The 26,066-nt window shown below is 44.4% G+C and overlaps 2 protein-coding genes across 5 annotated transcripts in view; one reads left to right on the forward strand and one right to left on the reverse strand.

Moving 5' to 3' along the window:
- Positions 1–26,066, forward strand: part of CCDC117 (coiled-coil domain containing 117) — a 66,036-nt gene that overhangs the window by 5,086 nt on the left and 34,884 nt on the right. The window contains exons 3-7 of one of the 3 annotated variants that reach the window (XM_073312708.1): positions 2,701–2,751; positions 3,192–3,422; positions 5,540–5,677; positions 10,101–10,200; positions 15,560–17,935. In XM_073312708.1, coding sequence (XP_073168809.1) covers positions 2,701–2,751; positions 3,192–3,422; positions 5,540–5,677; positions 10,101–10,200; positions 15,560–15,577 — 538 coding nt within the window. In that variant the 3' untranslated portion in view covers positions 15,578–17,935. Of the gene's footprint in view, positions 1–2,700; positions 2,752–3,191; positions 3,423–5,539; positions 5,678–6,386; positions 10,006–10,100; positions 10,201–15,559; positions 17,936–26,066 lie in introns of those variants that run through there. The other 2 variants (XM_073312706.1, XM_073312707.1) reach the window with 2 other exon arrangements.
- On the reverse strand, positions 20,820–24,938 carry XBP1 (X-box binding protein 1). Of its 2 annotated transcripts, none has more exons than XM_073312711.1 (5): positions 24,651–24,938; positions 24,467–24,542; positions 24,091–24,222; positions 23,137–23,300; positions 20,820–21,097 (listed from the first exon to the last, which is right to left on the reverse strand). In XM_073312711.1, the coding sequence occupies exons 1-5, from the start codon at positions 24,854–24,856 to the stop codon at positions 20,908–20,910; spliced, it is 768 nt and encodes a 255-aa protein (XP_073168812.1). In that variant the 5' UTR covers positions 24,857–24,938; the 3' UTR covers positions 20,820–20,907. The 2 variants fall into 2 exon arrangements, with proteins under 2 accessions (XP_073168812.1, XP_073168811.1); XM_073312710.1 differs by having other exon boundaries at positions 24,446–24,542.

Genomic DNA, 26,066 nt, shown 5'->3' on the forward strand with positions numbered 1-26,066 from the left:
CCTTCAAGTTAGTCCCCCAGGGGATCCTGGCCATCCGTTCCCTGAGGGAGTCGAAGTCTGCTTTCCTGAAGTCCAGGGTCCGTATCCTGCTGCTTACCTTTGTTCCCTGCGTCAGGATCCTGAACTCAACCAACTCATGGTCACTGCCTCCCACATTCCCATCCACTTTTGCTTCCCCCACTAATTCTACCCGGTTTGTGAGCAGCAGGTCAAGAGAAGCACCCCCCCTAGTTGGCTCCTCTAGCACTTGCGCCAGGAAATTGTCCCCTACGCTTTCCAAAAACTTCCTGGATTGTCTATGCACCGCTGTATTGCTCTCCCAGCAGATATCAGGAAAATTAAAGTCACCCATGAGAATCAGGGCATGCGATCTAGTAGCTTCCGTGAGCTGCCGGAAGAAAGCCTCATGTTGAGCTACAAACCCTGCGATGCATCACAGAACAATTCCCCATTCATGCTTACAGTGGTGGTACAGAGATATCCACCCAGATACTCTAAAAGCATTAGAATGGCTTTAGAATCTTAACATTGAATTATAATCCCAGCCCGTTGCTTCTCAAATGCCATACAAAAGGAGACGGCTGCATTCTTTTTAATGTGGATGAAAAGTGTGTGTATCCAGATCAGTATTACACTGCAGATTTTTGATTATTCTGTTTCTGTGGTTAGTTTGATTAATGTGCCATTAAACCATGTTAAGAGACTAAAGCTTCACAATTGGAAAAAGGCAAATACAGTGCCCATCTTTAAAAAAGGGAAGAAGGAGAGTCTGGGGAACTACAGACCCGTCAGCTTCACCTCAGTCCTGGAAAAATCATGGAGCAGGTCATCAGTGAGTCCATTTTGAAGCACTTGGAGAGGAAGGTGATCAGGAACAGTCCACATGGATTCACGAAGCGCAAGTCATGCCTGACCAACCTGATTGCCTTCTATGATGAGATAAACTGGCTCTGTGGATATGGGGAAAGCGGTGGACATGATATATCTTGACTTTAGCAAAGCTTTAGATACGGCCTCCCACAGTATTCTTGCCAGCAAGTTAAAGTAGTATGGATTGGATGAATGGACGATAAAGTGGATAGAAAGCTGGCTAGGTTGTTGGGCTCAACGGGTAGTGATCAATGGCTTGATGTCTGGTTGGCAGCCGGTATCGAGTGGAGTGCCTAAGGGGTCAGTCCTGGGGCTATTTTTTTCCCCATCATCTTCATTAATGATCTGGATGATGGGATGGATTGCACGCTCAGCAAGTTCTCGGATCACACTAAGGTGTGGGGGAGAGGTAGATGCGCTGGAGGGAGGGATAGGGTCTAGAGTAACCTAGACAAATTGGAGGATTGGGCCAAAAGAAATCTGATGAGATTCAGCAAGGACAAGTGCAGAGTCCTGCACTTAGTATGGAAGAATCCCATGCACCGCTACAGGCTGGGGACTGGCTGGCGAAGCGGCAGTTCTGCAGAAAAGGACCTGGGGATTACAGGGGATGAGAAGCTGGATATGAATCAACAGTGTGCCCTTGTTGCCAAGAAGGCTAACGGCATATTGGGCTGCATTATTAGGAGCGTTGCCAGCAGATTGAGGGAAGTGATTATTCCCGTCTATTTGGCACTGGTGAGGCCATGTCTGGAGTATTGCTTCCAGTTTTGGTCCTCCCACTACAGAAAGGATGTGGACAAACTGGAGAGAGTCCAGCAGAGGGCAAGGAAAATGATCAGGGGGCTGGGGCACATGATTTTATGAGGAGAGTCTGAGGGAACTAGGCTTATTTAGTCTGCAGAAGAGAAGAGTGAGGGGGGATTTGATAGCTGCTTTCAACGACCTGAAAGGGGGTTCCAAAGAGGATGGAGCTTGGCTGTTCTCAGTGGTGGCAGATGACAGAACAAGGAGTAATGGTCTCAAGTTGCAGTGTGGGAGGTCTAGGTTGGATATTAAGAAACACTATTTCACTAGGAGGGTGGTGAAGCATTGGAATGGGTTACCTAGGAGGTGGTGGAACCTCCATTCTTAGAGGTTTTTAAGGCCCTGCTTGACAAAGCCCTGGCTGGGATGATTTAGTTGGGGTTGGTCCCTGTTTGAGCAGCGGGTTGGACTAGATGACCTCCTGAGGTCTCTTCCAACCCTAATTTATGATTCTATGATAATTAAGCACTCACTTCAAGAAACAGCAATGCTTCAGGAAAAATAAATCTATTTCTTTCCCACCTTCCTCTACAAACATAGTACAGGAAAGAAACTTCATGGAAATCAGCAAAAGGCAACTGAGCAAACCCTGTGTTAGTGTTCTGTCTTTATTTTTGGGAGCAAAAATACATGTGTAATGTTTAAAATGTCATGCTTCACACTTATCTGAACTTGCCTTCTACTTTGGCCATCATGGTTGAGACTAGTTACCAGATGATCCAAATGTTGCCCTATTTCAATTATATTCAGGTAACTAATTTCAAGGAGAGATGAGCGAAGGTAAACTGCTTCCCTTTATACTCCAACTGCTTTCTTTTTAGTTAACAGATATGTTTCTAGATTAATGCATCTTTGGCTCTCTTTTTCCCCTCATCTGATTATATCAAGGTGACCTGTACACTGAAAGCCATGGAACATCGCCCGCCAGAAACATATGCTTTAATTTTCTTGATCACGCTCAATTCTATCCAAAGGTGTAAAACACTGTTACTAGTCAAATAACTGTTCATTCTCCCTTTCCAGAGTTTCTCTTCGCTGTGGAAAGAAGCATAAACTAGAGGAAGAGGTGGATGGGTAAGTTTAACTTGTCTTCAGTGAACTGCTTTTAGCCTGATTCGCTCTCTGTCCTGTGTGGTGGAGGGAAGTGAATGATGCATGATCCAGGGTAGAGCTCAAAAGATTGCACTGTGCTTGGGTGAGGGAATCTTTCCCAATACTACTGCTGTTTGGAACCTTTCTCAATTTGTTTTTTCCTGAACATAAACAGAAACCTTGAATCCACTCCAGTGTGTATAATACAAATCTAACTGAATGTGTGATTCTGATTTTCTTGAAAAGGCATTTTTGTATTATGAGGAGCTAAAATTTCTTCTTGTACATTGGAAGTGAAGTCTTTCTTAACAGACAAAGTATGCAGCTCTGTAGAAATAGGTTTGACAGACAAAGATCTTAATAGTTTTTTACAATGTCAGAGATTTCTCTGTTGCCAACTATAAATTTGCTTTGTTTCCTAGTTGCCCTGTGAAGAAGAAGAGACTGATTGAAACTGTGCACTACTCTCCGAATCCCAGCACTGAAGAGATTCTCTGTGCAGGTCAGCAGGCAGCTGGGGAGGTAGCAAGGCAGTGCATTGGTAGTCTTCATGAAGCTGGCTTGTTAGAAATTCCCTGTGAAGATATGGATCAGACAATGGGGGAACATCAGTGCGAGGTTGCCCGCAGGAAGCTTCAGGAAATTGAGGACAGGTAAACGCAGGGATTGAGTAGAGTGGGTTTTTTACTAGCTTTCCCTTTATTCATAGGCATCATCTAAGGGATAACTGAGTTTATTGTAGTGGGGTGACAGCACCACTATAAGTAGGGTTGAGATTAGCTTACTGTTTAACAACTGATTTTTTTTTGAAGTGCTCTAAAATCCACATGGTGACTTGGATTGTCATAACCTCATGAGAATCTGAGATACAGTGATTGGTCCAAATTTGAGATAATTGTGAGCAAGGCATTCTCAAGATAAAGTCCCCCCAAAAACCAAAAATATCAACATTTTTCAGTTCTTAACTTTATTTTGACACACAGGGAGCTCAAACTATGCCTCTTATCCTCCCTGAATTGGTGTTATGGAGTCAGGATTGATTTCAGCTAGTGTCCGGCACCCACTGCCCATTTAGGGTTACAGTATTACAGTTATTCAGGGTTAAAGATAAATTTACGATGTTGCACAAGCTAGAGAAAGTTGCAAGCCAGAATTTTTGCAGGCAGCCTGACATGGTCACTGGGAAACTCAGGGTGACGTCCTGTAGCCATTGCATCTGAGCAACACCTATGTACTACAAGTTAAAGTCCTGCCCTTGGCAGCTTGCTGAGAACGTGTTATGCATTCTTTCTGCCTGCATTACCTAGGGGCTCCTTCTGGAAGATTTGCCCTTAGAGCAAAGCTTCTGGTTTGAGATCTAGTATTTCAGTGTTCTAAAATTCATATGCATACTCAAATTTTACTTAAGTATTGTCAAGGAAAATAGCATAAATTAAGAGAGGAAAGATTGAATGAATGATACTAGTAAGAAGTAGCATAAAGGTAATGTAACTATGCCACATGTTCAGGAAATAGTCCCACTGTTTCTCACCATCTGTCTTACATCCGTGGCCCCTGTTGTAGTATTTGAACATCTGTCTTTAATGTATTTATTCTCATGACACAGGGAGGGAGGTGATATTGTCTCCATTTTACAGATGTGGAACTGAGGCACAGAGAGACGTAAGTGATTTGCCCCAGAGCTGAGAGTTGAACCTGGGGTCTCCCAAGTCCTAGGCTAGTATGCTAGCCAGTGGACCATCCATCCTTTCTGGCTGGGACTCTTGTGAAAGGAGCTGTTGAGCATCAGGAAACACATTCATAATAGAAGGCCTTATTTTAAGGACTGGTATAAGGTCAACTATTGCAGCACCAGGATACTGTTGTCAGTCAAAAGAGTAACAAACTTTATGATAATCTTGGAAAAATAAATACGGAAAACAAAATTGAAATTTCTGTAATTCATCCAGTCTACACAAACCAAGGATTCACACTTATCAGTTTCATCCTTCAAAGTGCTGTAGCTCCTGTGAAAAAGGGTCTAAAGAAAATGTAGTCATAGTTTTTTTTTTTAAATCAGTCACAGTAAACTTCAAAGTTGGTATCCCCCCCCCCACTTCATACAGAAAAATAAGCATTGCAGAAACTACAGTGAACACTTTAAAATGATACTTCAGCCCACAAGACAGTATTTTTTGGATTTCAGTAGCTTAAATATAGATGCACTCGGTGTTCTGAAAGGGTACACAGTGCTGCAGGTCAACCTTAAATCAGTGTTAACAAAGTTTTGTAGCAGTGAGTTACACCTTTAGATCGATTAGTCTGTGATGTGAGATCTGACTTTTGTAACAGCTGTCTGGATCTGCACTGTGAGGTCCATAGTAGAATACATACAGGATTTTTCTGTTTGCCCTTTTCTAGGATTTTGGTTGCACTGCTGGGGTATATTTGTGGATATTCTTAGAAATTTATATACAAGAGCTTTACCAAAAATGCAATTTTTGCAGTGCATCCTAAATGGTAAAGCTTTGGGTCATTCTAATCCGTACTCTAAGCAGCTGTAGCATGGGGTCACCAAAATTCAGGACCTTTCAGAGAGGCTGAAAATAATTTTTGACGCTGAACTACAGGGAGCTGGGAAGATGAAATTGCGGCTTAACTCTATATTGTGTGGTTGAACTGCATACTCTCCCCTGAATGGGATTTCAATTAGCAATAGGTATACATATTTGTCAGTGATATGGTCAATAATAAGATGTATTATTTCCCCCTTTCCTGCCTCCACTCTTAGGATAATTGATGAAGATGAAGATGTTCATGCCGATGGGAATACTAGCAATCTGCCCACCCTTGTCCTGTCTGATACTCTTCAAAAGGGACTGAGGAGGGATTTTGATCAAGTCCTGACAAAAAAAATAATAGAATCCATGTAAGTTCTTGAGGAAATGTTGGAGCAACACAGATAACATACCCAAATGGGGAAAAGGGGTTTGCCTACAGAGTCCATCTCTCCTCTGTTGAGCAAGAGTTGATTTCACTGTGATTCTTTATAGCATTACTGTTGGAAGACTCTTTGATAATGTGTTTGTGATGTACAGTACTATATTGTGTAGCAGGGCATTATATGTAATTGCTAAACATAGAGTACTTGCAATTTACAGAAGAATGCTGAATTCGTATAGACTAAAAACTCTGTTTTATGGTCCCTATAATACATAATGTTATATACTCTCTCAGTTTCACTAACCTTATGGCCTGCTGTTCATATATGTAAGTTTCCATATCAAGGGAAAGGTCTCATAGTGTCCTGAACAATAGTGAGCTTCATGGCTGGTGCAGTGGGAGAGAAGAATTATTTCATGTTGTACATTGGGTTAGAATTGAGAGTAATGGAATGAACTTAAGAAAGGGGAAACTTACGATGAAAATAAGGAAAAACTTCCTGTTAGCTGTGAAATAATCTCCCAAGGGGAGGAATTGAACTTTCTCCAGAAGTTCGGAGAAAACACTAGTGCATGTGCTTTGGGGGGACGCTTCTGCACAGACAGTGACTTAAGTGGATGATGAAATTAGGTAGTTTTCATTTGTCACAGCTGTGATTGAGAGTTTTGATTAAACTAAGACTCCATCCCTTCTAGGAGCCGTCCCTCCATGGAGCTGGTGCTCTGGAAACCTCTCCCTGAATTCCTCACAGACAAACTGAAATCTGTTTCTGTTGCTAAAAACTACAAGCAGCAGGGGACAGAAGGGAGCCAGGCTAAGCAATCAACTCTTGGAGCTGCCTTCCAGCCACAAACTGAAACATTCTCTGAAGCACAACAAACTGTGTTGTCTCCAGGTCTATATAGTAGCTTGGGAACATCTGGATGTGTAGAAGAGGAGATGGAATTATAGAAGCCAGATTTCAAGCTGAAATGGTGAATTTCTGAAGGTTTCTGTGGCTGATTTTTACTCCCTCTACCTTCCAGGTATGAGGTGTGGACCTGAAGTTTGTTTGTTTGTTTGTTTTTGGTTTTGGTTTTTTTTTGTTTTCTGGGTAACAACCAGAAGAATCTGGAGTTGGGCAGTCGCAACTTTAGGATGTTGAAGAGAAGCTTTATAGACTGTTAAAAGCAGCATCTTTTACAAGAAGTTCAGTGGCCTTTTGAGCAAGGTAGAGGTTTTCCAAATGGCTTATTGGGCCTGTCCTCTTAGTTGCCTTTGTAAAGAGTAAAATGCAGAGATTGAATGTAACAGTGGTTCAGACCCCCCACTTATACTTGGTGAGCCATTAAGACTTTGGGGCATATGCTTGGCTCAGTCTGTTAGCTTCATGAGAGGCTACTCAAATGTACTGAAAGGAGAAGATATCTCTGATTAGTCACAGAAAGAAAAACAATCCCTCGATCTACTTGGCTTGACCTTAAAATGTAAATATAGAAATTATCTGTGCTGCAGTGTGATGGGGGTGAGAAGTTATAACTCAACACTAGACTCATATGGTCTAGTTTTGGTAGAAAGTTAAATCAGTGACTCAATCGGAAGCTGGTTACTAAATTTCGCCTAAGGGCCAGTTAAAAATGTTCAGTTTTCTCTGAACTCATAAAGCAGAAGCCTAGAGGATGTTTTCAGCTGATTGGTTTGGCATTTTATCTTTTGTGGCCGTTCTCTCTTGTTATGCATCAGATTGGAAAGCCAGACGTTGCCCTTGGTAATATTTGTGACATGGCTGGTGCTGAATTCACTGACACCTTTTGATTTTAATCTCGATAAATGATAATTTGTGAATCAGATATAGAGGCACTGCTTTAACTGAGCTTTGGGTAAATGTCTCAGTAAGAGCCAAATCCTACATGACTAATCTCAAACTTTGATGCATTAGTAAAGTGAGCAGAATTTGTGTCTAAGTAAACCTGGACTTAGTGGTTTATGTAAACCAGAAACACTTACGTCATTAAAACTATTCTCTGTTTTTCTGGAGTTTCAGATTGCATCTGGATTATTAATTTATACTGCAGGAATTTATTCCAGCTAATGATACTGCAGGAAAGGAATCCAGTTAGCTACTTATTAGAAAATAGTACAAAAATTTATCAGTATTCAGTAAACCGTGTAATCTTCTCAGTCAACGAAGAGTCAGTCTTAAGGTTTCCTTGAAGACATCTGAACTGAGGTTCCTCTTGTGAAAATATTCTTCTGGGTAAAGGTGGTATTAGGATGGTAATTCCCAATCTGTTTTCCTTGACTTCCCCCATACTAGAAGGAAGCCCATGCAATAGCTCCTCAGCAAAGCAGCTTTAGATTTATTGGAAAAGCAACTATCTACACTTCTTTGCTTTGCACAATACCTTAATAGTTTATGTGGTGAGACATTCTTCTAGTTAAAAACCCATCATATGGATTTTAAAATCAAAACTTTAATTTGCAGTCAGCATTTCTGCTCCTTTGGCTGGCAGTGGCATTTTATAAGAGAGGAGACAGTCTTTCTGACATGGGCCTTTGGGGGTAGGTAGAGAAGTTCCATTTCTGTCAGCTGTTAACTCAGTTTTCTATCCTGCTCTTCTTGCCCAAGATTCTGGAAGAGCTTTAATGTTTAATATTTAAACAATGTTTAAGAAGTACATGTTAAAAATTATTCTGAATTTTGAACCAGCATTGAAGTAGGCTGGAAACCGTTGTATAACTTGACATCTGAAACCTTGATTTCTCTACTGGGCAAATGTGTGTAGCTTTCTTCTGCTCTTGTATCTAACTTTTTATGTGAGGTTGGTGAAAACCTCTTATATTAGTATGTAAAACATCTCATGTGAATGTCATTAACCTACTAAACAGACTTAAATTCTATAGCATCTAAGAGGCTGTAACGTTACTGCGTGTAAAAATAATGAAAACAGTGGGATGCTGGAGGGAAGACGATGACCTCCATTTTGTGAGGTTAGAAGGTGTTGCAGTGCTTCCAAACAGATACCTGCTCCAAGCTTGTATGACTTTGGAAAAGGTTCAAAGTTCAGATTGCGCTTATTTGATGGCTCTGGTCCTAAATTAACTGAATGAGAAGAAGGAAATATTCATATGGTTAATGGAACCATCTTGTCAATACTTAAAATTATGGTACAGAGGAACATGGAGGATGTTAGAAAGCTGATAAGTGTGAAATCCAAGTAGGGCTCTTTTTTTCCTCTTAAAAATATTACTTGATTTTTAAAAACTTGTTTTTTCATCTGAACTTCTAAAGGAAAAAATGTGTAGATACTGTGTCTATTTATAGTCTTAACTCCTTTGCCTATCACATGTGTGCCAAAGGTTGCTATTCAGATGTATATTTACTCCTTACGTTCTTTGCTGATGCAATTTCCACTGAGCCCTAATCCTAGTCTACCACTTGAATTGAGATTTCTCAGTGGATTATTGGCCATGTGTTCATTGGCCTAAGCAGGGGGATGACTTTATCTCTAAAGCAGTTCAGCTTTTATTAGCAAACATCTAATTTGGTTTTCAGACATCTTTTCTGTTTTATATTAAGGGGAAACAGTTCAAAGCTCTTTCTGTATTGATGCGGGAAAGGGAAAACTGCTTCCTGTCCGGAAAGTAAATGGAATGCTAATTGAACTGAAACTTGCTTTAAGAAAACGTGTGGGCGGCTGCAGGTGTGGGTGGCTGCAGTCGTTACAGTTCAGTCTATTGTTAGCTTTCTTAAAAGGTTTTTTGGTTAGTTCTGCATGTTAAGTGAGATGGCACAAATGGTGCAGTTCTGGGAAAATTCTTGCTGGATGTTTTATTTTGAAATATGAAAAATCTCATTCTGGTCTGTTTTCTGTTGGGACCAAATCACCATTTGTATGTCATCGTTTTTCAATAAAATTTTTCATGTTTTTTAGATTGCTGTGCGATGTTCTTGCTGTAAAACACACCGGAAATTAAGATGAAAGCTAGACAGGTGGAGTTCAGTTGGTTTTAAGAGGCCTTTCTGTGCAGAAATTAGGGTAAAGTAGCCTCATGCCTCTGTAGCTCATTGTGCAGCCTAAATAGGAGTTCCACTTGAGACACTGAAATCCTCTCTTCTGCCCCTTGCTGTGTTCAAGGTATAGGGAAAAAGAGTTGGAAATGGGATTAATAACACAAGTTTCATAGTTAATCTATAATTTCTCACTGGGGATGTGAGAGGAAATAATACTTTACCCTTTTCTAGCACCGTCCATCTATAGGCCTTCAATCACTTCAGCAAACATTAAGCAGGCATCCCCATGAGCATGGTCAATATTATTTCCATTTTACAGAGAGGAAACATGAAGTATAGTGATTAAATGGTTTGTCCATGTTTTGCACCGACTAGACCATCTACATTAAACAATATTAATGTTCCTCCAAACTAGGTCAAACGTGGATCACTTGCAATACGCTTCATGTCCATACACAAGTGCTTCTAATGTCTGTCAGCCATTCCCAGTATCAGAACAATTGCACCAGATCCAGGTAAGTTTGAAGACCTTCCCCATAGACTGGATCAGTTCAGACTGCTTCCATATTAACGTAGACTGAAGGTGCAGGTATTGTAGAGTTGCACCAGCTCTGTTGTTCGTCCCACTATAATTCTACAAGGTTTCTGCCTGCCATTTTGACAAGTCATAGTGTTGATTCTGTTTCCTGTCTGCCTTTTCATTTTCACCCATCGTGTTTCTGTGAAAGCCTAGGGGCAGCCATCTTTGCCTGGTATCCTTTTGAGCAGGGCTTGCAGCAGCCAAGGTGATTCTTTTGGTTTCAGTAGTAACCAGTCTGTGTTGATTTGCAATACTTTAATTTAGAATTAGTAGTGCTGTCCATCTTAAACTTCATAAGCATGCACAGGTGGCTAGGTGTGACAATGGCAAAATTAAAATATAGTACACACTATATTGCATTTAAATATTATATTAAAAAAGCAGTACTACAAAGCCAGTATCTCATCCTATTCAGCTTCATGCGTAGCTTGCAAGCCTCCCTTTGCTGAGTTGATGGTTCCAGTGTTCTAATGGAGCATAGCTGTCATAAGAGGTCATGGGTATGGAGGGAGAGGCGATCTCTCATGTACCTGGAGCCAATCCCATGGAGAGGGCAGATTGTTTCCTGAACTGGACTCTGTGGTCAGTAGGGAGCCAGCACAAAGAGCTGAGCACTGAGGTGATGTGTTACTACGTATGTGGACAACTGTTTTGTATCAGATGGAGCTTGTAGGCATGTGGCCTTACTCCTAGATGGGAATTGCACTAATAAAGCCTGAAGGTGTCACATGTGGTTTGCTGTGTGGCTAGATTTGTGCCCAGTAGGATGGGGCATAGTCTTCTGATCAGAGGCAGATGGAATTGGACTTCCTGCTATGTGGTCTTGCAGTAGCACTGGGGAGTCCAAATGTCCTCCAAGGCTGCAGACTGATCTACCAGTCATAATAGTTGTTGCAATGGAGGATGTTACAGAGGAGGTATATTCTTCAGTTTCCTTCTTCCCACCAATGCTGCCTGGGTTCAGCTTTATCCAGCTGCTTTCATCCAGATGCAGATGTTGGGCACTCAGAATGCTGGGTGATGGTGCCATTTACATTTGATGTAAGGGAGATCTGGGGTTGGTTCTCATTTATGTATGGCTGGCTTATCCATGTTGCTTCAGCAGCTCCCCTAATGGCTGAGGCCAAGAGAAGAAATACCAGCACAGAAGGTAAAGTTAAGTGGATCCCCAGAAGGATGTCATCCAATATCCAATGCTTTGGAAGAACCAAACACATTTTTCATGAATAAGGCCCCAGTGGGTGGTGGTAGCCTCCAGTTCAACTTTGTCTTAGATTCCAGGGCAACTCTGATAGAACCCGTGACATTTGAAAAAATATAGCATAAAATGTTTGTGGTAGCAAAAGTGCGGGGTGCAACGACATGGGGAATGCTTCTCACTATGAACTTTTAGCCTGCTGTGCTAAATAAAATGAGGCCTTTCTTTTGAAAGCTCACAGCCCAAGGGTGCAACCCAATGGAAATCTTCCTCTAGAGGGAGAGACTATCCTCTTAGTCCCATAGATCTGTTTTTAAAATGTTCACTATTTTGTCATGAAACGGCCGTCTGTCTTGTCTCACAAACAACGCACTGCTACTTGAACACACGCTGCTGGAAGCTGAACACTGGATAGCGCTGTTGCTGGCACATGTGTTGATGGTAAATAATGCCTTCAGGAGAGTTACTCAGCAGTTATGCTACCTGCTGTGAAGGTAAAATATAACAGCGTAAACATAAATTTCTGATTAGAAGATGTGAAGGGTGATGTGCTCCATTGGGTCTTGTATGGCCTCTGTAAAGTCCATTCAATACCATGTTTGTACATGGTTCTCTATAGGAGCATAGTAAAGATCTAACATCAGTCTCTTTCCTTGTTAATTCAGGATTGTTGCTATATGTATTAACATAGGGTCTACAAGCCCTAGTCATGGACCAGAACCCTACTGTGCTAGGCTGTCCCTTCCCCGAAAAGTTTACATTCTAAGCAAAAGACAAGAGACAGCAGATGGACACAGACAGATGGGAGCATACAAGGAAATGTGTGACAATATTGGTCAGCATGATATGCAGTGGTGTCTGCACATCAGCAGCCTAACCGTTGTCAAATTCTGCACAACATTCCTGAAGGCGCTCTAATGCAAGATTAAATTTGCCAGTGTCAGGGTTTCAGTTGCTTCCCTTGCAAAACTGTTTCCTAAAGCAGGGGGCATTATTGTTAAGAAACTCATTCCTGATGTCCAGCCCAAATGTTCACTTCCTTCCTTTACCCTTATTTAGTAGCCCAGATATAAAATCGCTGTATTTTCTTGTGATTAATTGGGCTGTTACAACAGGAGGGCTGTTACAGTTGAAAACAGTCCACTTTCTGTTATAATTTCAGGTTTCAGAGTAACAGCCGTGTTAGTCTGTATTTGCAAAAAGAAAAGGAGTACTTGTGGCACATTAGAGACTAACCAATTTATTTGAGCATAAGCTTTCGTGAGCTACAGCTCACTTCATCGGATCCGATGAAGTGAGCTGTAGCTCACGAAAGCTTATGCTCAAATTGGTTAGTCTCGAAGGTGCCACAAATACTCCTTTTCTTGTTATAATTTCCTATCTCTAGCACCATATCGTATATTGAATATTATGATAGACTGCAGAGGCCTCGGTCAGAATCAGGGCTCCGTTGCACTATGCGTGATACAGAAGTAGATATGGTCTCAGCACGGAAGAGCTGACATACATAGATTTCACAGTGCTTTGTTCAAAGTGCTGTAGAAACAACTAGTTGTAAATAGTTTAACTGACTAAAGCAGCTTAAAGTTGCAGGACTGCTCTTTAATTAAAAGACCACTGTGCATTTGTTAGCCAGTGGCTCAGGATAGTTGCAGTGCCAAAAGGCCCTGCATAGGAGAAAGAAAATGGAGAAAACTGGGGGGATCCTTGTCTGGAGGAAGAAACCAACTTGAAATAGATTGTAGAATAGTAAATATTTCTGTTGAGTTTTGTCTATAGGAATTGATTGAAATACTGGATTTTGCAGCTGTGCTTTTGCCTGATGCTGGAGTCCAAACAGGGCTGAAAATTTGTATATGAAGTCTTTAGCCTATGATGACCTGACCCATCTCTTGAGACACAGGTGTGTTTATGCTTCTCTAAACATGCTGTTCACGAAGATTCAAGCCCTGCTCATTGCCATGGATGTGAGAGATACCAGGTGCTTGCTTTGTGTTTTTTGTCTCAGCAAATGTAACTCTTTAATATAGTGGACAGAGACTATTTTCTGTGCATGGAAGTTGGACCAATTCTCATCAGGCCAACTGCATTTCTCGGTCTCCCCTCTGGAATCCAGTGGCAGAAACAGAGGCTCCCTGTTTTGTTTGTTTTGTCTTTCTCTCTCTTATTGAATCCTTGGATCTGCTGTAAATCTCTTCTCTGCTGGTGTAGTGCAGTGTTTCTTGGCTGCGTGTTACGGGTATGTGACACTGAACAGTAGCATCCTGATATCGCAGAAAGAGGAGAAGATAGAGTTAGGATGTTTGTTGATGATCGAAAGACTGAGCGAGTGGTGAATTAGACAGGGTGATAGCCATTTGGATTGCTTTGTAAGCTGGGCATAAACAATAAGCATTTTAATATGGCTAAATGTATGTATCTAGGAACAAAGTAGGTAGGCTATATTTTCAGGATCAGGGACCCATCCTGGGAAGCAGTAACTCTAAAAAGACTTTGAGGATCATGGTGGATAACCTGTTGAACATCACCTCCCAGTGTGGTGCCAGGCCCACTGATTATAAAATGGATTTAAAAAGGTCAACTGATCCATGTCACTGGTCACTCGAATCGTTCCCCTCTATTTGACATTGGTGAGGCCTCATCTGGAGTACTGTGTCCAGTTTTGGGCCCCACACTACAAGAAGGATGTGGAAAAATTGGAAAGGGTCCAGCCGAGGGCAACAAAAATGATTAGGGGACTGGAACACATGACTTATGAGGAGAGGCTGAGGGAACTGGGGATGTTTAGTCTGCAGAAGAGAAGAATGAGGGGGGATTTGATAGCTGCTTTCAACTACCTGAAAGGGGGTTCCAAAGAGGGCTCTAGACTGTTCTCAGTGGTAGCGGATGACAGAACAAGGAGTAATGGTCTCAAGTTGCAGTGGGGGAGATTTAGGTTGGACATTAGGAAAAACTTTTTCACTAGGAGGGTGGTGAAACACTGGAATGCGTTACCTAGGGAGGTGGTGGAATCTTCCCTAGAAGTTTTTAAGGTCAGGCTTGACAAAGCCCTGGCTGGGATGATTTAGTTGGGGCTTGGTCCTGCTTTGAGCAGGGGGTTGGACTAGATGACCTCCTGAGGTCCCTTCCAACCCTGATATTCTATGATTCTTGCTGGCACTGGTGAAGTTGTACCAGTGCTAGATAAACTGTGGGAGAACTGCTTGAAATTCTCGAAGTAGACTGCCTCCGTGTGCACTGTGAGAAAGTTACTGCGTTAACTGAATGGAGCTGAGTGGAAGCAGGTTTCCCTCTAATTTTTAGCTGCTTTGCAGAGAACCTGGCTTAACCTTCCCTAACATGGCTAATTAGTGTAGATCCAGTCTCTGGAGAAGAAAGAACTTAGCCCTTTAGATGAGTGCATGTTGTTCAGACATGTGTATGCTTAAGCTACTGCTTTCTATATGGGCTTTAAGACGCACCTGTTTCATGCCTTCCTGTAACTGCCTCTTGCCATCTTATTACAGTAGCTGCTCAGATTTCATAGGGAAACACCAGGATTTCCATGTCCCCTGCAGCAGCCCTGTCATAAACACTTGTAAGAGACTGGAGAGGAGAAGTCTGGGGAAAGTTGGCCTAATAACTTAGAAAATAATACTGTACACTACTGTAATGTCTTTCATCTTGAAGCCTTCCAGGTAGCATCACAAATGATATGTAATGCAGCTAAATCTGGGTGCTGGAGCTAATCTGACCACAAGGAGAGGGTAGTAAGTAAACAGGAGCCAAGGCAGACCACCCTGGACTCTCCCTTATGAGAGGCTCTGTAGCAGAGGTTGGTAACTATACTAAATTGTGTCTGGGAGTAGGGTGAACAGGTTTCTACAGGTAGGGGCATCAGTTTTCTGAGGGAGGATGGACAGGCTTTCTTTGTAGGAGGCATGTTAGAGACTATGGCAGCTGTTCAGATAGCTAAAGGGCTCAGCTTAAAACTTTTTTCTCATTTTTGGCAGTTCACTGTGCTGTGGTGATTTGTTTAAAAAATAAATGCCTTGCTTTCTAGTAAGGTGTTTAAGACAATTAAGACTTTTCCATTGTGTCCTCTGCTTTTATCTAGTGTCTCATCTGGTCATGAGCCACTGCAGATGCATAGGAAATGCAACCTCTCAGCTAAATCACGTGAGTGAAACTTAAGTATTTTAGCTCACTCAAGATGCTATTGTAAGTAAAGGGGAGTATTGTTTACCACAAAAAGCTCGACCTAAAATGAGAGCTGTCACTAGAGTGAAATGGTGAGAGCTCCAGATGGTAACAGCAACTAACAGCTCTAGTCCTTGCTGGAAATCCTTTGCTTCAACTCTGTAGGGGAGGGTCATTTTCACCCAACTTTTCTATACCTCGTGTTATAAGGATGTTCAGGATATAATGAGACTGTCACAATTGTATAATACTTTCCCAGAAGTGAATGCTGCTCTCCCTATCAAATGTGCAAACTGCATGTGACTAATCCAGCAACTGAGCAGCAAGCAGCATAGTGACATCAGTTATATGGTCTAGTATTTCAGTTCAAACAGCCCTTTGAAGGCCAGGTGTTTTTCATATATACATCTGTGCAGGAAAGGGACCATGGCCACAAGAGCAGTGGGTTGGGCTGCATGGCCTCAGTGAGCTATTCTTGATCTTACTGTACTTTTCTGGACAACGTACAGAATTCTGGGGACTTCACATGTGCAACTTTCAGGTAGTGGATATTTCTGCAATCTTTTGGCCTCAAGCCTAGGATCTGTGGGAGTACATTTTGAAAGGACAGAGTCTGAGGGAGGAAGGGGTTGTCTGTTGAGAAGATCTGAAGGTCCATTTTGTTGGGGGGAATTCTGCCCTTCTGACATACTCACAAAATTATCTGTTCTTTGGGGTGTCTTTTTTGTTTTTGTTTGGGTTTTTTTAAACCTACAGATCTTAAAACTTACCTTGAATGTGAAAACCTGCCCATAGCAACCCTTCTGTTTTATTGCTGGGGCCCCCATGTCCCTCATGTAATGATTCTCTATCTACAGTCACATTTTAAGATCTGATTTTTTTTCTCTCCCCATCCCCTAATCTGAAGGATTTGAGTGTTTAATGTGTTCTTTTTGACATATGTGAAATAACATTTAAAATAGCTGCAACTGTTAACCCTATGGTGTGACTGATGTTGTATATGCCACATCTACTAGCTTAGGGAACTCCTACAGCAGTGGGGATAAGGGGATCTGTGATTTCTAATGGCTGTGGAGAGAAGCAGGTGCAAGCTCTCATCTTGATGACTACAGCATCCTTCTCTCTCGCCTTCACAAATGTAACCTTCCCCTGCTCATATCCATTCAGGATGCAGCACAGCTCAGTGTCTGAACTGTCACGCCTCTTTTTGCATCTCTCCTCTATCATATCAAACATAAGCTACTTGTCTTCACTTTCAAGGCTTATCATTTATCTTTCAGTATCAAGATGTTGACTCCTGTCTCTGATTGATTGGCCTGTGATAGCAACCTCTGCCTACTTGTTAAAATTTCAAACAAGCACACCTTTTGTGCTTTCTCCCTTGCTGCCCCTTATGGTTGGGAGGAGCTCCCTGTAAACATTTTCAAAACTAAAGCTTTATCCTCCTCCAAGCTCTTCTTTTCAGTGTTTACAATTTTTTTTGTAAGCACTCCTGCAGCCACTGCTCATCATGCTCATCAATATTCCTCTGTGTGTGTGTGTGTGGTTTCCCTATTATGTTGGGTGCTCCTGGTCTTCTCCTACACCTCATCTTCTTGCATGGATTCAGCTATCAACTCTCACTCACAAATTTGACTTGTCTCCCTTTATCCAAGCTTGGAAAGCTTCCTGTCCCTCTAATGAATGTCAAGCCTACTCCTCCCTGCTTTTCTTCATGGCTGCGGATTATAGGGTTGCCCTCCCACCTATTCATGCTCACCATGTAACAGAAGCTACATGAGTGTTGATTAGCTCAATTTCCCACTCATCTCTTAAGACACATCTTCGTATTAGGAGTTTATGTATAGTACTGCACCCACACTTATTCCTGCAGAAATAGCTCAGAACAAAAAAAATTGAACTTTGGTAAATATGTGCCCATAAAATTAATAGGCATGGACTCATTCTTTACAGTGTTTAACATTGTATTGTCTACAGCTGATTTGAGTTTGAAACAGAAGTGCTTGGATGTGGTATGAAGTTTTCTCCCTTAAACAGGAGAAATTGTTTGAATGTACTTATTGGTTTATTAAAGATTAGTGACTTTCTCCTTGCTAGAGGAGGAGAGAAATCAGAGAAGACCAAATCTCTCTCAAATACAGGAGGCTCCTAGCAAGAGCACTCTAGTGCAAGGGTTCTCACAAATTTTTTGGTAGCCTCAAGGTATGGCCACCAACTCTTGCTAGTGGCCATTCTGACAATTTTTCCTAAAATACAGAATAAACCTCCCAGAACCCCAACAGGAGCTCTTGCACTCATTATGCAAAAATAGAAGTCACAAGAAACCCTTCCTCAGGTGGAATGGCAAGCTGAAGGAATTGTTTTGTAATGATTTGTTACTTAGGGCTGGTCTACCCTGAAAACTTACATTAGCACAGCTGTGTTTCAGTGGTGTGAAAAATCCACACCCTTGGAGAGAGATGGCTATGCTGTAGACAGCACTAGTTTGACAGAAGCATTCTTCCATTGACCTAGTTACTACTACTTAGGGAGGTGGACTACCTTCAGCCACCCCCCTCCCATTTGCATACACTCCTGCAGCTGTGCCATTATTAGGAGTTAAGTGTAGACATAACCTAGAGGCTTTAGATCAGATTAATCTAAACTGCTTCACTCTCCAGTAGTTTTTCTAGAATAAAGCAGCTTTGACTATTGTTCGCCTTACCTACTCTACCCTATCATAGTTTGCATGTGGAATTTACAATGACCTGGTCTCTACCCAAAGGCTAAGTTAGCCCAGCTACATGGCTCAGGGGTGTGAAAAATCCACAGCCCTGAGCAGCATAATTAAACCAACCTAATCTCTAGGAATTCTTCCATCAACCTACCTACCATCTCTCAGGGAGGTGGATTACCTACACCAACAGGAGAATGGCTCCTGAGGGCAGCAGTAGGGTCTACACTGAAGCATTAACAAAAGACTAGCCATCCTGGATCAGACCAAAGATCTATCTAGCCCAGTATCCCGTCTTCTGACAAAAAGAAAAGGAGTACTTGTGGCACCTTAGAGACTAACCAATTTATTTGAGCATATGCTTTCGTGAGCTACAGCTCACTTCATTGGATGCATTCAGTGATTTGTGCTTATGCTCAAATTGGTTAGTCTCTAAGGTGCCACTAGTACTCCTTTTCTTTTTGCGAATACAGACTAACACAGCTGCTACTCTGAAACCTGTCTTCTGACAGTGGCCAATGCCAGGTGCTTCAGAGAGAATGAACAAAACAGGCAATTAGCAAGTGATCCATCCCCTGTCACCCATTCCCAGCTTCTGGGAAACAGAGGCTCTGGACACTATCCCTGCTTATCCTGGCTAAGAGCTGTTGATGGACCTATCCTCCATGAACTTATCTTTTTAGAACCTTGTTATAGTCTTGGCCTTCACAACATCCTCTGGTGAAGAGTTTCAGATGGTGACTGCATTGTGTGAAGAAATACTTCCTTTGGTTTGTTTTAAACCTATTAATTTCATTTGGTGATCTCTAGTTCTTGTGTTATGAAGAGTAACTAACAAACACTTATTTACTTTTTCTGCACCTATCATGATTTTATAGACCTCTCTCATATCCCCTCCTTAGTTGTCTCTTTTCCAAGCTGAAAAGTCCCAGTCTACTTAATCTCTCCTCAGATAGAAGCTGTTCCATACCCCTCATCATTTTTGCCTTTTTCTGTACCTTTTCCAAATCCCGTATCTTTTTTGAGATGGGGTAACTAACTCTCCACAAGTGTTCAAGATGTAAGTGTACCATGGATTTATATAAAGGCACTGTGATATGCTATGTTCTTTTCCACTGATTCTGACTAGTGTTAACTTTTTTGACTGCAACTGCACATTGAGTGGATGTTTTCAAATATCCATAGTGACTACGATTTCTTTGAGTGGTAATAGCTCATTTATACCCCTTTATTTTATATGTACACTTGTGTTTTAAGTGTAGACAAACCCTTTGAAGTCTCTGCTCTCAACAGCAGCATGGGTACTCTAGCACATGTAGCATGCTCCTACCCCTGTAAGGCTTTGATAGCTGATCAGACCAGCGATGGCCCTCTAACCAGTTTTGTTCCACAGCTGCAGTGAGCTGTTGCGAAGGTAAGCACTGAAACAAGCCATTTCATGTCTGTACAATACAGGAACCATTACAACACCCATCCTTTTACCATGTAAGTAGTATGAGGTTGACACAGAAGCAGAGACCTTCTCCCCCCAGCTGTTATTTTAAAATGGAAGTATAGAGAACATCTGCATTGCACTTTTTTAATTGCACAGGTATTTTTAAATATTAAATGGAGAAAGCAAATCACAAACTAAGTAGCAATAGAAAACTTTCATAAGCATTTACATAGTAAGTTATGTAAAATTTACAAGAGATTTTTAATCTTCTGTTGAGCCAACTGTCTGTACATGGAGGGAAGCATAGCCCCACTGCCTAAGCAGGCTATTGCTGTGACAAGGACTTAAACTCCTCCTCCCACCCCCCCTTCACTGCCCCAAAGTAAATTTCTCCTAGGTACTGAGGGTTTGCCTAACTGGGGCAAGGTACAGTTCAGGTACAAGAGCACCCGTTTCTTTCGGAGGATATTACTTTTAGTCTCTGAGAAGGGAGATTAGCCATTTCCTTTCCAAGAGAAAGTTCTGGTACAAAGCGCACTATTATACCCAGTTGTATTCTGAGTCTGAGATGGGCACAAATTAGCAAAATACTGGCTTTGGTGAAAACACTTTAAAGAGTAATGTTCTTTAAGAAACAGCCATCTACTTTACTTCTGGCTTAAGAAAAAGGGGAGATGGTTCTTACTACCCTGCATAGATTGTAAAGTGTTGCTCCACAGAAGAGAGATGCAACACTAATGAATAAATCAGACACTGATCAACTGGGGAAAAAGTTCATTGGCAAAAGTATCTTCCCAAGAATGGTCTGTGCTCAGTGGAGAGGGCAGATCACTGAAGGGAGAAGGGGATCCTTCATATCCAGAGTCACTACGTGCATCCAACAGACAGCAAGAGGTTTCAAGGCTGTGATCATATGAGAGCAGGTTTGAGATACCCAGCTCAGGCAAAAAGTTATCTATAGGTTCCTCTTTCACTGAGACTGGGGACTCAGGGAGGTCCTTGTCTTCTGAGGGAGAGAGAGATGCTTCCTCTATTTTCATTAACATATCACCTTGGCTGCCCATTTTAGCAGGGATCTCAAAGATTAGGGGCTTGGTGTACACATGGTCAAACCGGATCAGTTCATTAATGGCCTCCAACTTGGCTGATGAGGACCCCACAGAGGGAGTGGGGGAGGCTGGTAAGGAATCTGATTCTTTTCCACAGATTTCTTCCTCCAGCTTTTCCAAGCACGATGACTCTGAATTACCATACCGGAGGAACATGTCTGGGTCCAGGCTGTCCAGAATGCCCAACAGGAGATCAGACTGCAGAATACAAAACACACCATTTTAAAAGGAACATGCAGACTACTGTACACAAACCAAACCTACCCTTGAAACCAACCTCAAGTAGGTTAAGTTCAATAGGACCTGAAGACCTGATCAGTACTGAAAGGCAGCACAAGTGGGAATGGCATATGTACTTTGATATGCTCATTTACTTAACCCTGAGCTTTCTCGTCCATTAACCCTTCCAGGAGCTTGACTGGCACTATTAGACTGTTCTCTACATTACTGATTTGCATTACAGTACCCCACAGTGGTGGGTACTATTGGAACGAAAAGCTTTCTTTGCCTACAATCTCTGTAGAGCCAGCAAACAAAGGCAAAATCTGGAAATAAAGCGTCAGCACCAGGTACTAGCCTGAGCAGTAGTTTCCATTACCACAAGGTTATCTGTTTCAACCTGTTTGTTCCTTGGCTTTTAGCTGTCTCATGTCCTTGTATCTGACTCTGGGATACAGACAGTAGTTGAACAGTAACTAGTAGACTTCACAATATTAGGCTACTTAAAACCTGTCCAAAGCTACAGTAGAAATACAGCATGTGCTTTGAAGAATTGCATGTTTTCAGGGTTTTCACATGCACACAAAACTGAAAGTGAGCCAACAAGTGATGCAGCTGTAAACAAGGCTCATATTTGGGGGTGTATTAACAGGAGTATACTATGCAAGATATGAAGCAAGTGTCCTGCTCTCTTAAGCACAGGTGAGACCTTCGCTGGAGAACTGAGTCCAGGTCTGGGTGCCACACGTTAGCCGCAATCTGGACAAACTGAAGAATGTTCAAGAGAGCAACAGAAGTGATAAAACCTCACCTATGAGGCAAGGTTAAAAAACTGCACATATTTAGTCTCCAGAAAAGACTGAGTAGGGAGAAGGTAAGTAATTACGTTAAGGGTTATAGAGGACAAGATAGTTGTTCTCCATATCCATTGAAGGTAGAACAAGTAGTAACAGTCTAATCTCCTGGGCTGCAGATTAGACTGTCTGCACCACGGACCTTACAGCAGCAGCACTGCAAGGTCTCCTGTGTAGCTGCTCTATCCCAGTGTAAAAGAGCTTTCCCGCTGGCATAATGAAGCCACCCTCAACCAGCTGCAATAGCTGTATCAGTGGAGAGCATCTCTTGCCAACATCGTGCTGTCCACACCAGCACTTTTGTTGGTGACACTTAGGTCAGTCAGATGTGTTTTTTCACATCCTTGACCACCAAAATTTCTAGTGTAGACAAAACCTTAGGTTAGCTATCTAACTATAAAGATAATTAAGCACTGGATTAGGCTTCCAAGGGAGGTCACAGAATCCCTATTAAGAGATTTTTAAGAACAGATTAGATAAGCCTGTCAGGGATGTTCTAGATATCCTTAAATCCTGCCTCAGTGCAGGGGACTAGATAATTTATCAAGGTCCTACATTTCTAGGGGTCTATGCTTCATGTTGCAAAAAGTTGAATGATAATGTTTATGGGAACAATAATGTACACTATTTAACTGCCTTCAAAATAATGAACTTAACTTCCGCTTAATTTATAGTCCTGTTTTTGTCCTATGACCGCAGGAGCATTAATAGGCCACTTCCTGTTGAGTGGTCTCTTAGAATACCTAATATGCAGTGTTGGTCCCAGAATATTGAGACACAAGGTGGGGGAGGCAATATCTTTTAATGGACCAACTTCTGTTGGCAAGAGACAAGCTTTCAAATTTACACAGACCTCTTCTTCAGAATTTGAAAGCTTGTCTCTCTCACCAACAGAAGTTGGTCCACTAAAAGATATTACCTCACCCACCTGTCTTTGACCTATTGGACACAGCTTGTAGGTCAGCAGTTTTGCCCAAGATTCACAAGCACAAATGTATCTGAGAGCATCTGGACCTTTGAAATATGCCAGCCTATGTGAACTACATTGCTGGTGTGTTACAGCTCAAATTCTAATGCCCCTAGTACCATAGCTGATGAATTGGAGACACTGGGCTGTAATTCTTTCGAAAACTCATGATCTGTAAACATGGAATGGCTGCTCACCTCAGAGTCTGAAGAGTCAATGCCATCAGCATCCATGTGGAGACTGTCAGGAGGGGTGACTGCTGGGCCTGCACCTGCTGCAGAGGAACACATAGTCTGAGTGCTGCGGACTCAGCGGACCCGGTCACCATCCTGATTTCATCCACCTGTGATTCCATCACCACCTGTATAAGAAGAGAAGCTTAATTATCCAATATTATTTTGACTCCCAAACCGCCTGTTTGATGTTCTTCCCCTTATTGCAAGGGTACAATACTGAGTGTCATCACACAACCATCCTTTGGCAGTCTGTTGCCTGAATCTCAACCTCACTTGGCTAGCAGCCAAAACAAGGAACAGCGCTGCAGAGACTGGAAGTGAGACGACTGTTGAAGACTCATGTTCAAAATATACCACTCTGGTTGAGCTTTAACTTCAGTCTGAGACACCCATTAATAGTACACTGGATCCACCACCATCTTCTGAAGGAGGCTAACGTTGTCAGTCCATTGTTTTCCTTTTGTGCCACATACTGGTTATTCACCACCCGCTCTTGTGGCCACATTTAATGGTACTTTGCATGCAAGGATAAAAAGCAGGTTACACCAAGACCAGCATGAGATGTAGATTTGAAAGGGTTCTGAATTAACTCTTTGAATGCTGCTGAGTTTTCCTCCAAGGTGCCAGCCAGCAGCCCCTTAAAGCCCTCAGTGGAGATAAGAGAAGCCCCCCATCCCTATGCAGCAATCAATATTAACGATTTTGGAAGGATATTAAGCCTCACAGGCTTCAGGACGTGAAGCCCATCTGTCACCTCTTGCTGAGACCTAGTACCAGAGGAGATCATCCCACCGCACCCGCTCCCAGTTTCTTACACCTTCCACTGAGGTATCAGGTGCTGGCCGGTCGCAGGACCCAGGAACCGCCAGCAGATCATCTGCCCCCGTCCCCCTCCGGGAGCGGGCAGACGCTCACCTCGGGCGCTCTCTCCTCCTCCTGCGTCTCCAGCGCATCGAGCCCCAGCCGGCAGCGCAGCTCCTGGTTCTGCAGGGCGAGCCCCTGGCTCTTCTCCCGCAGGAGCTGGTTTTCTAGCAGCAGGTTCTGGTTCTGGAAGAAGCCCAGAGGCGAGCTCAGCGGAGCAGGCCGCAGCAGCCAGCTCCGTCCCCGCCGCCTGCCCCGTGCGGCGCAGGGCCCCCTCCCCGCCGCCGCCGGCCGGCCCGAGCCCCCTCCCCGCCGCCGCCGGCCGGCCCGAGCCCCCTCCCCGCCGCCGCCGGCCGGCCCGAGCCCCCTCCCCGCCGCCGCCGGCCGGCCCGAGCCCCCCGCGCCCTACCTCCTGCTCCAGCTCCAGCACCTGCTGCTCCAGCTCGCTCATCCGCGCCTTCTTCCTGTCCCGGGCGCTCTGCGCCGCTACGCGGTTCTTCAGCTTCCTGCGGGGAGACAGCGCAGCCCTGAGCCCCGGCCCGAGCCCCGGCGCCCCCCGAGCCTGGCCCGGCCCCGCCGGCCCCCCCGGCCCTGGCCCCGCCGGCCCCGCTCACCTGCGCAGCGCCTTCTCCTCCGGACTCAGGTGAGTGAGTCGCTGCCGCTTGCGGGCCGGCGGCTGCGGCTCCGGGCTGGGCGAGCGCGGGCCCCCCGCCGGGAGCGCCACGGAGAGGGGCCGGCTGGGCGCGGCGCCCAGGGCCTCGGCTGCGTGGCCGGGGATGAGGAGCAGCCGCGGGGCCGCGGAACCGGGCAGCGCCACCATGGCGGGCGCGCGGCTGCCGAGAACCCTGGCGCCGCCGGCGTTCCACGGCCGAACGCTGGGCGCCCCGCGTTCCACCCGCCCCGCTCCGCTCCGCTCCGCTCGCTTCTGCCACCGTGGCTCGGCCGCATTGGCCAGCGCCGTCCGACGGGTAGCATGCGATTGGCCCGTGGCAAGGGGCAGAGTGCAAATGAATTGCGTCAGACCGAGGGCGGGGCAGCCGAGCCGCCGAGTGCCGCGCCCGAGCGGCCGGCGAGAGTCGTCCCCGCGCACGCGCTGCTGAGCCGCCCGCCTCGTGCGGCTGCCTCGTGCGGCTGCCTCAGCGCCACGTGCTGCGTGCGCTCGCTGTGCGCAACCTGCTGTGCGCAGCGGCCTCCCCAGGGCAGCGCGCGCCCGCACGCTGCGGGGTCCTGGCCGCGCCCCCCGCGCGCCCCGGTAAAGGGGCAGTCCCGTGTCTTTACATTGCACAGCGTCCTGCTCGGCCGCGAGCCCCAGCCGCAGCGCAGAGACGTGGGAAAGCGCGACTGTTCGACGGGGAGGGGGAGAGCTGGGGTGGCGGGTGCAGGGGGCCGCCTGGACGGTGAAAGGGCTGGGGGGAGCGGCTGCAGGCTCCCGTGATCGCAGGTCCCGAAAGCAGGCTTTGCTGCGGCCAGCTGAGCAGAGTCGGTCTGAGAGGCAGGCAGCGGTATTAACAGCCAGTCTCGTCTTTCTGGGTGGTTGAGGCTTTGGCAACCCTGCTGGAAACTTTACTAAATAATCTCAATATAATTGACAGGGTTGCTGTGTCACAGAGCCGCAGGGTAGGGTCTGTTGCCATCACACTCCTGGGAGTGACCCCTTTAGTGCGCCAGGCCCAAGAGACCCCCACGGGGGCGGGTCCGTGGCCTCCAGGACTCCGAGACGGCGCCTTCGGTATCTGCTGTCCCCGTCTCCCTTCGGCTGCTTGCAGAGAATCCCGCAAGCCAGACTCCTGCGGGAAGCTTGTACTGTGCCCTGTCACGGTGCAACCCTCTCCAGGAGTATTTACAGCGATACGGGCAGCCTTTTCAAAACAGGTAACTATTTATTAGTCACCTGACGTACAGAATCTGAAAGTCCTTGGGTTAGTCCATCCTGGTCAAACCAGTGTCATGATGAGCCAGCCAAGCTGTGTTGAGCTCTGGCTCTCTGTTGTCCCCCACTTGTTTCCCTAGTCCTGGCTCCTGAGTCTCTC

This window comes from Lepidochelys kempii, chromosome 15 (assembly GCF_965140265.1).
Source record: "Lepidochelys kempii isolate rLepKem1 chromosome 15, rLepKem1.hap2, whole genome shotgun sequence".
In the NCBI taxonomy this organism is placed as follows: domain Eukaryota; kingdom Metazoa; phylum Chordata; order Testudines; family Cheloniidae; genus Lepidochelys; species Lepidochelys kempii.

Coding starts and splice junctions, on each gene's coding strand:
- XBP1 (XM_073312710.1), bottom strand. CDS start 24,856: ATGGTGGCGCTGCCCGGTTCCGCGGCCCCGCGGCTGCTCCTCATCCCC. Junction 24,223..24,445: donor TGCTGGAGCTGGAGCAGGAG/GTAGGGCGCGGG, acceptor GGCTTCTTCCAG/AACCAGAACCTGCTGCTAGA. Junction 21,098..23,136: donor TTGACTCTTCAGACTCTGAG/GTGAGCAGCCAT, acceptor TGTATTCTGCAG/TCTGATCTCCTGTTGGGCAT.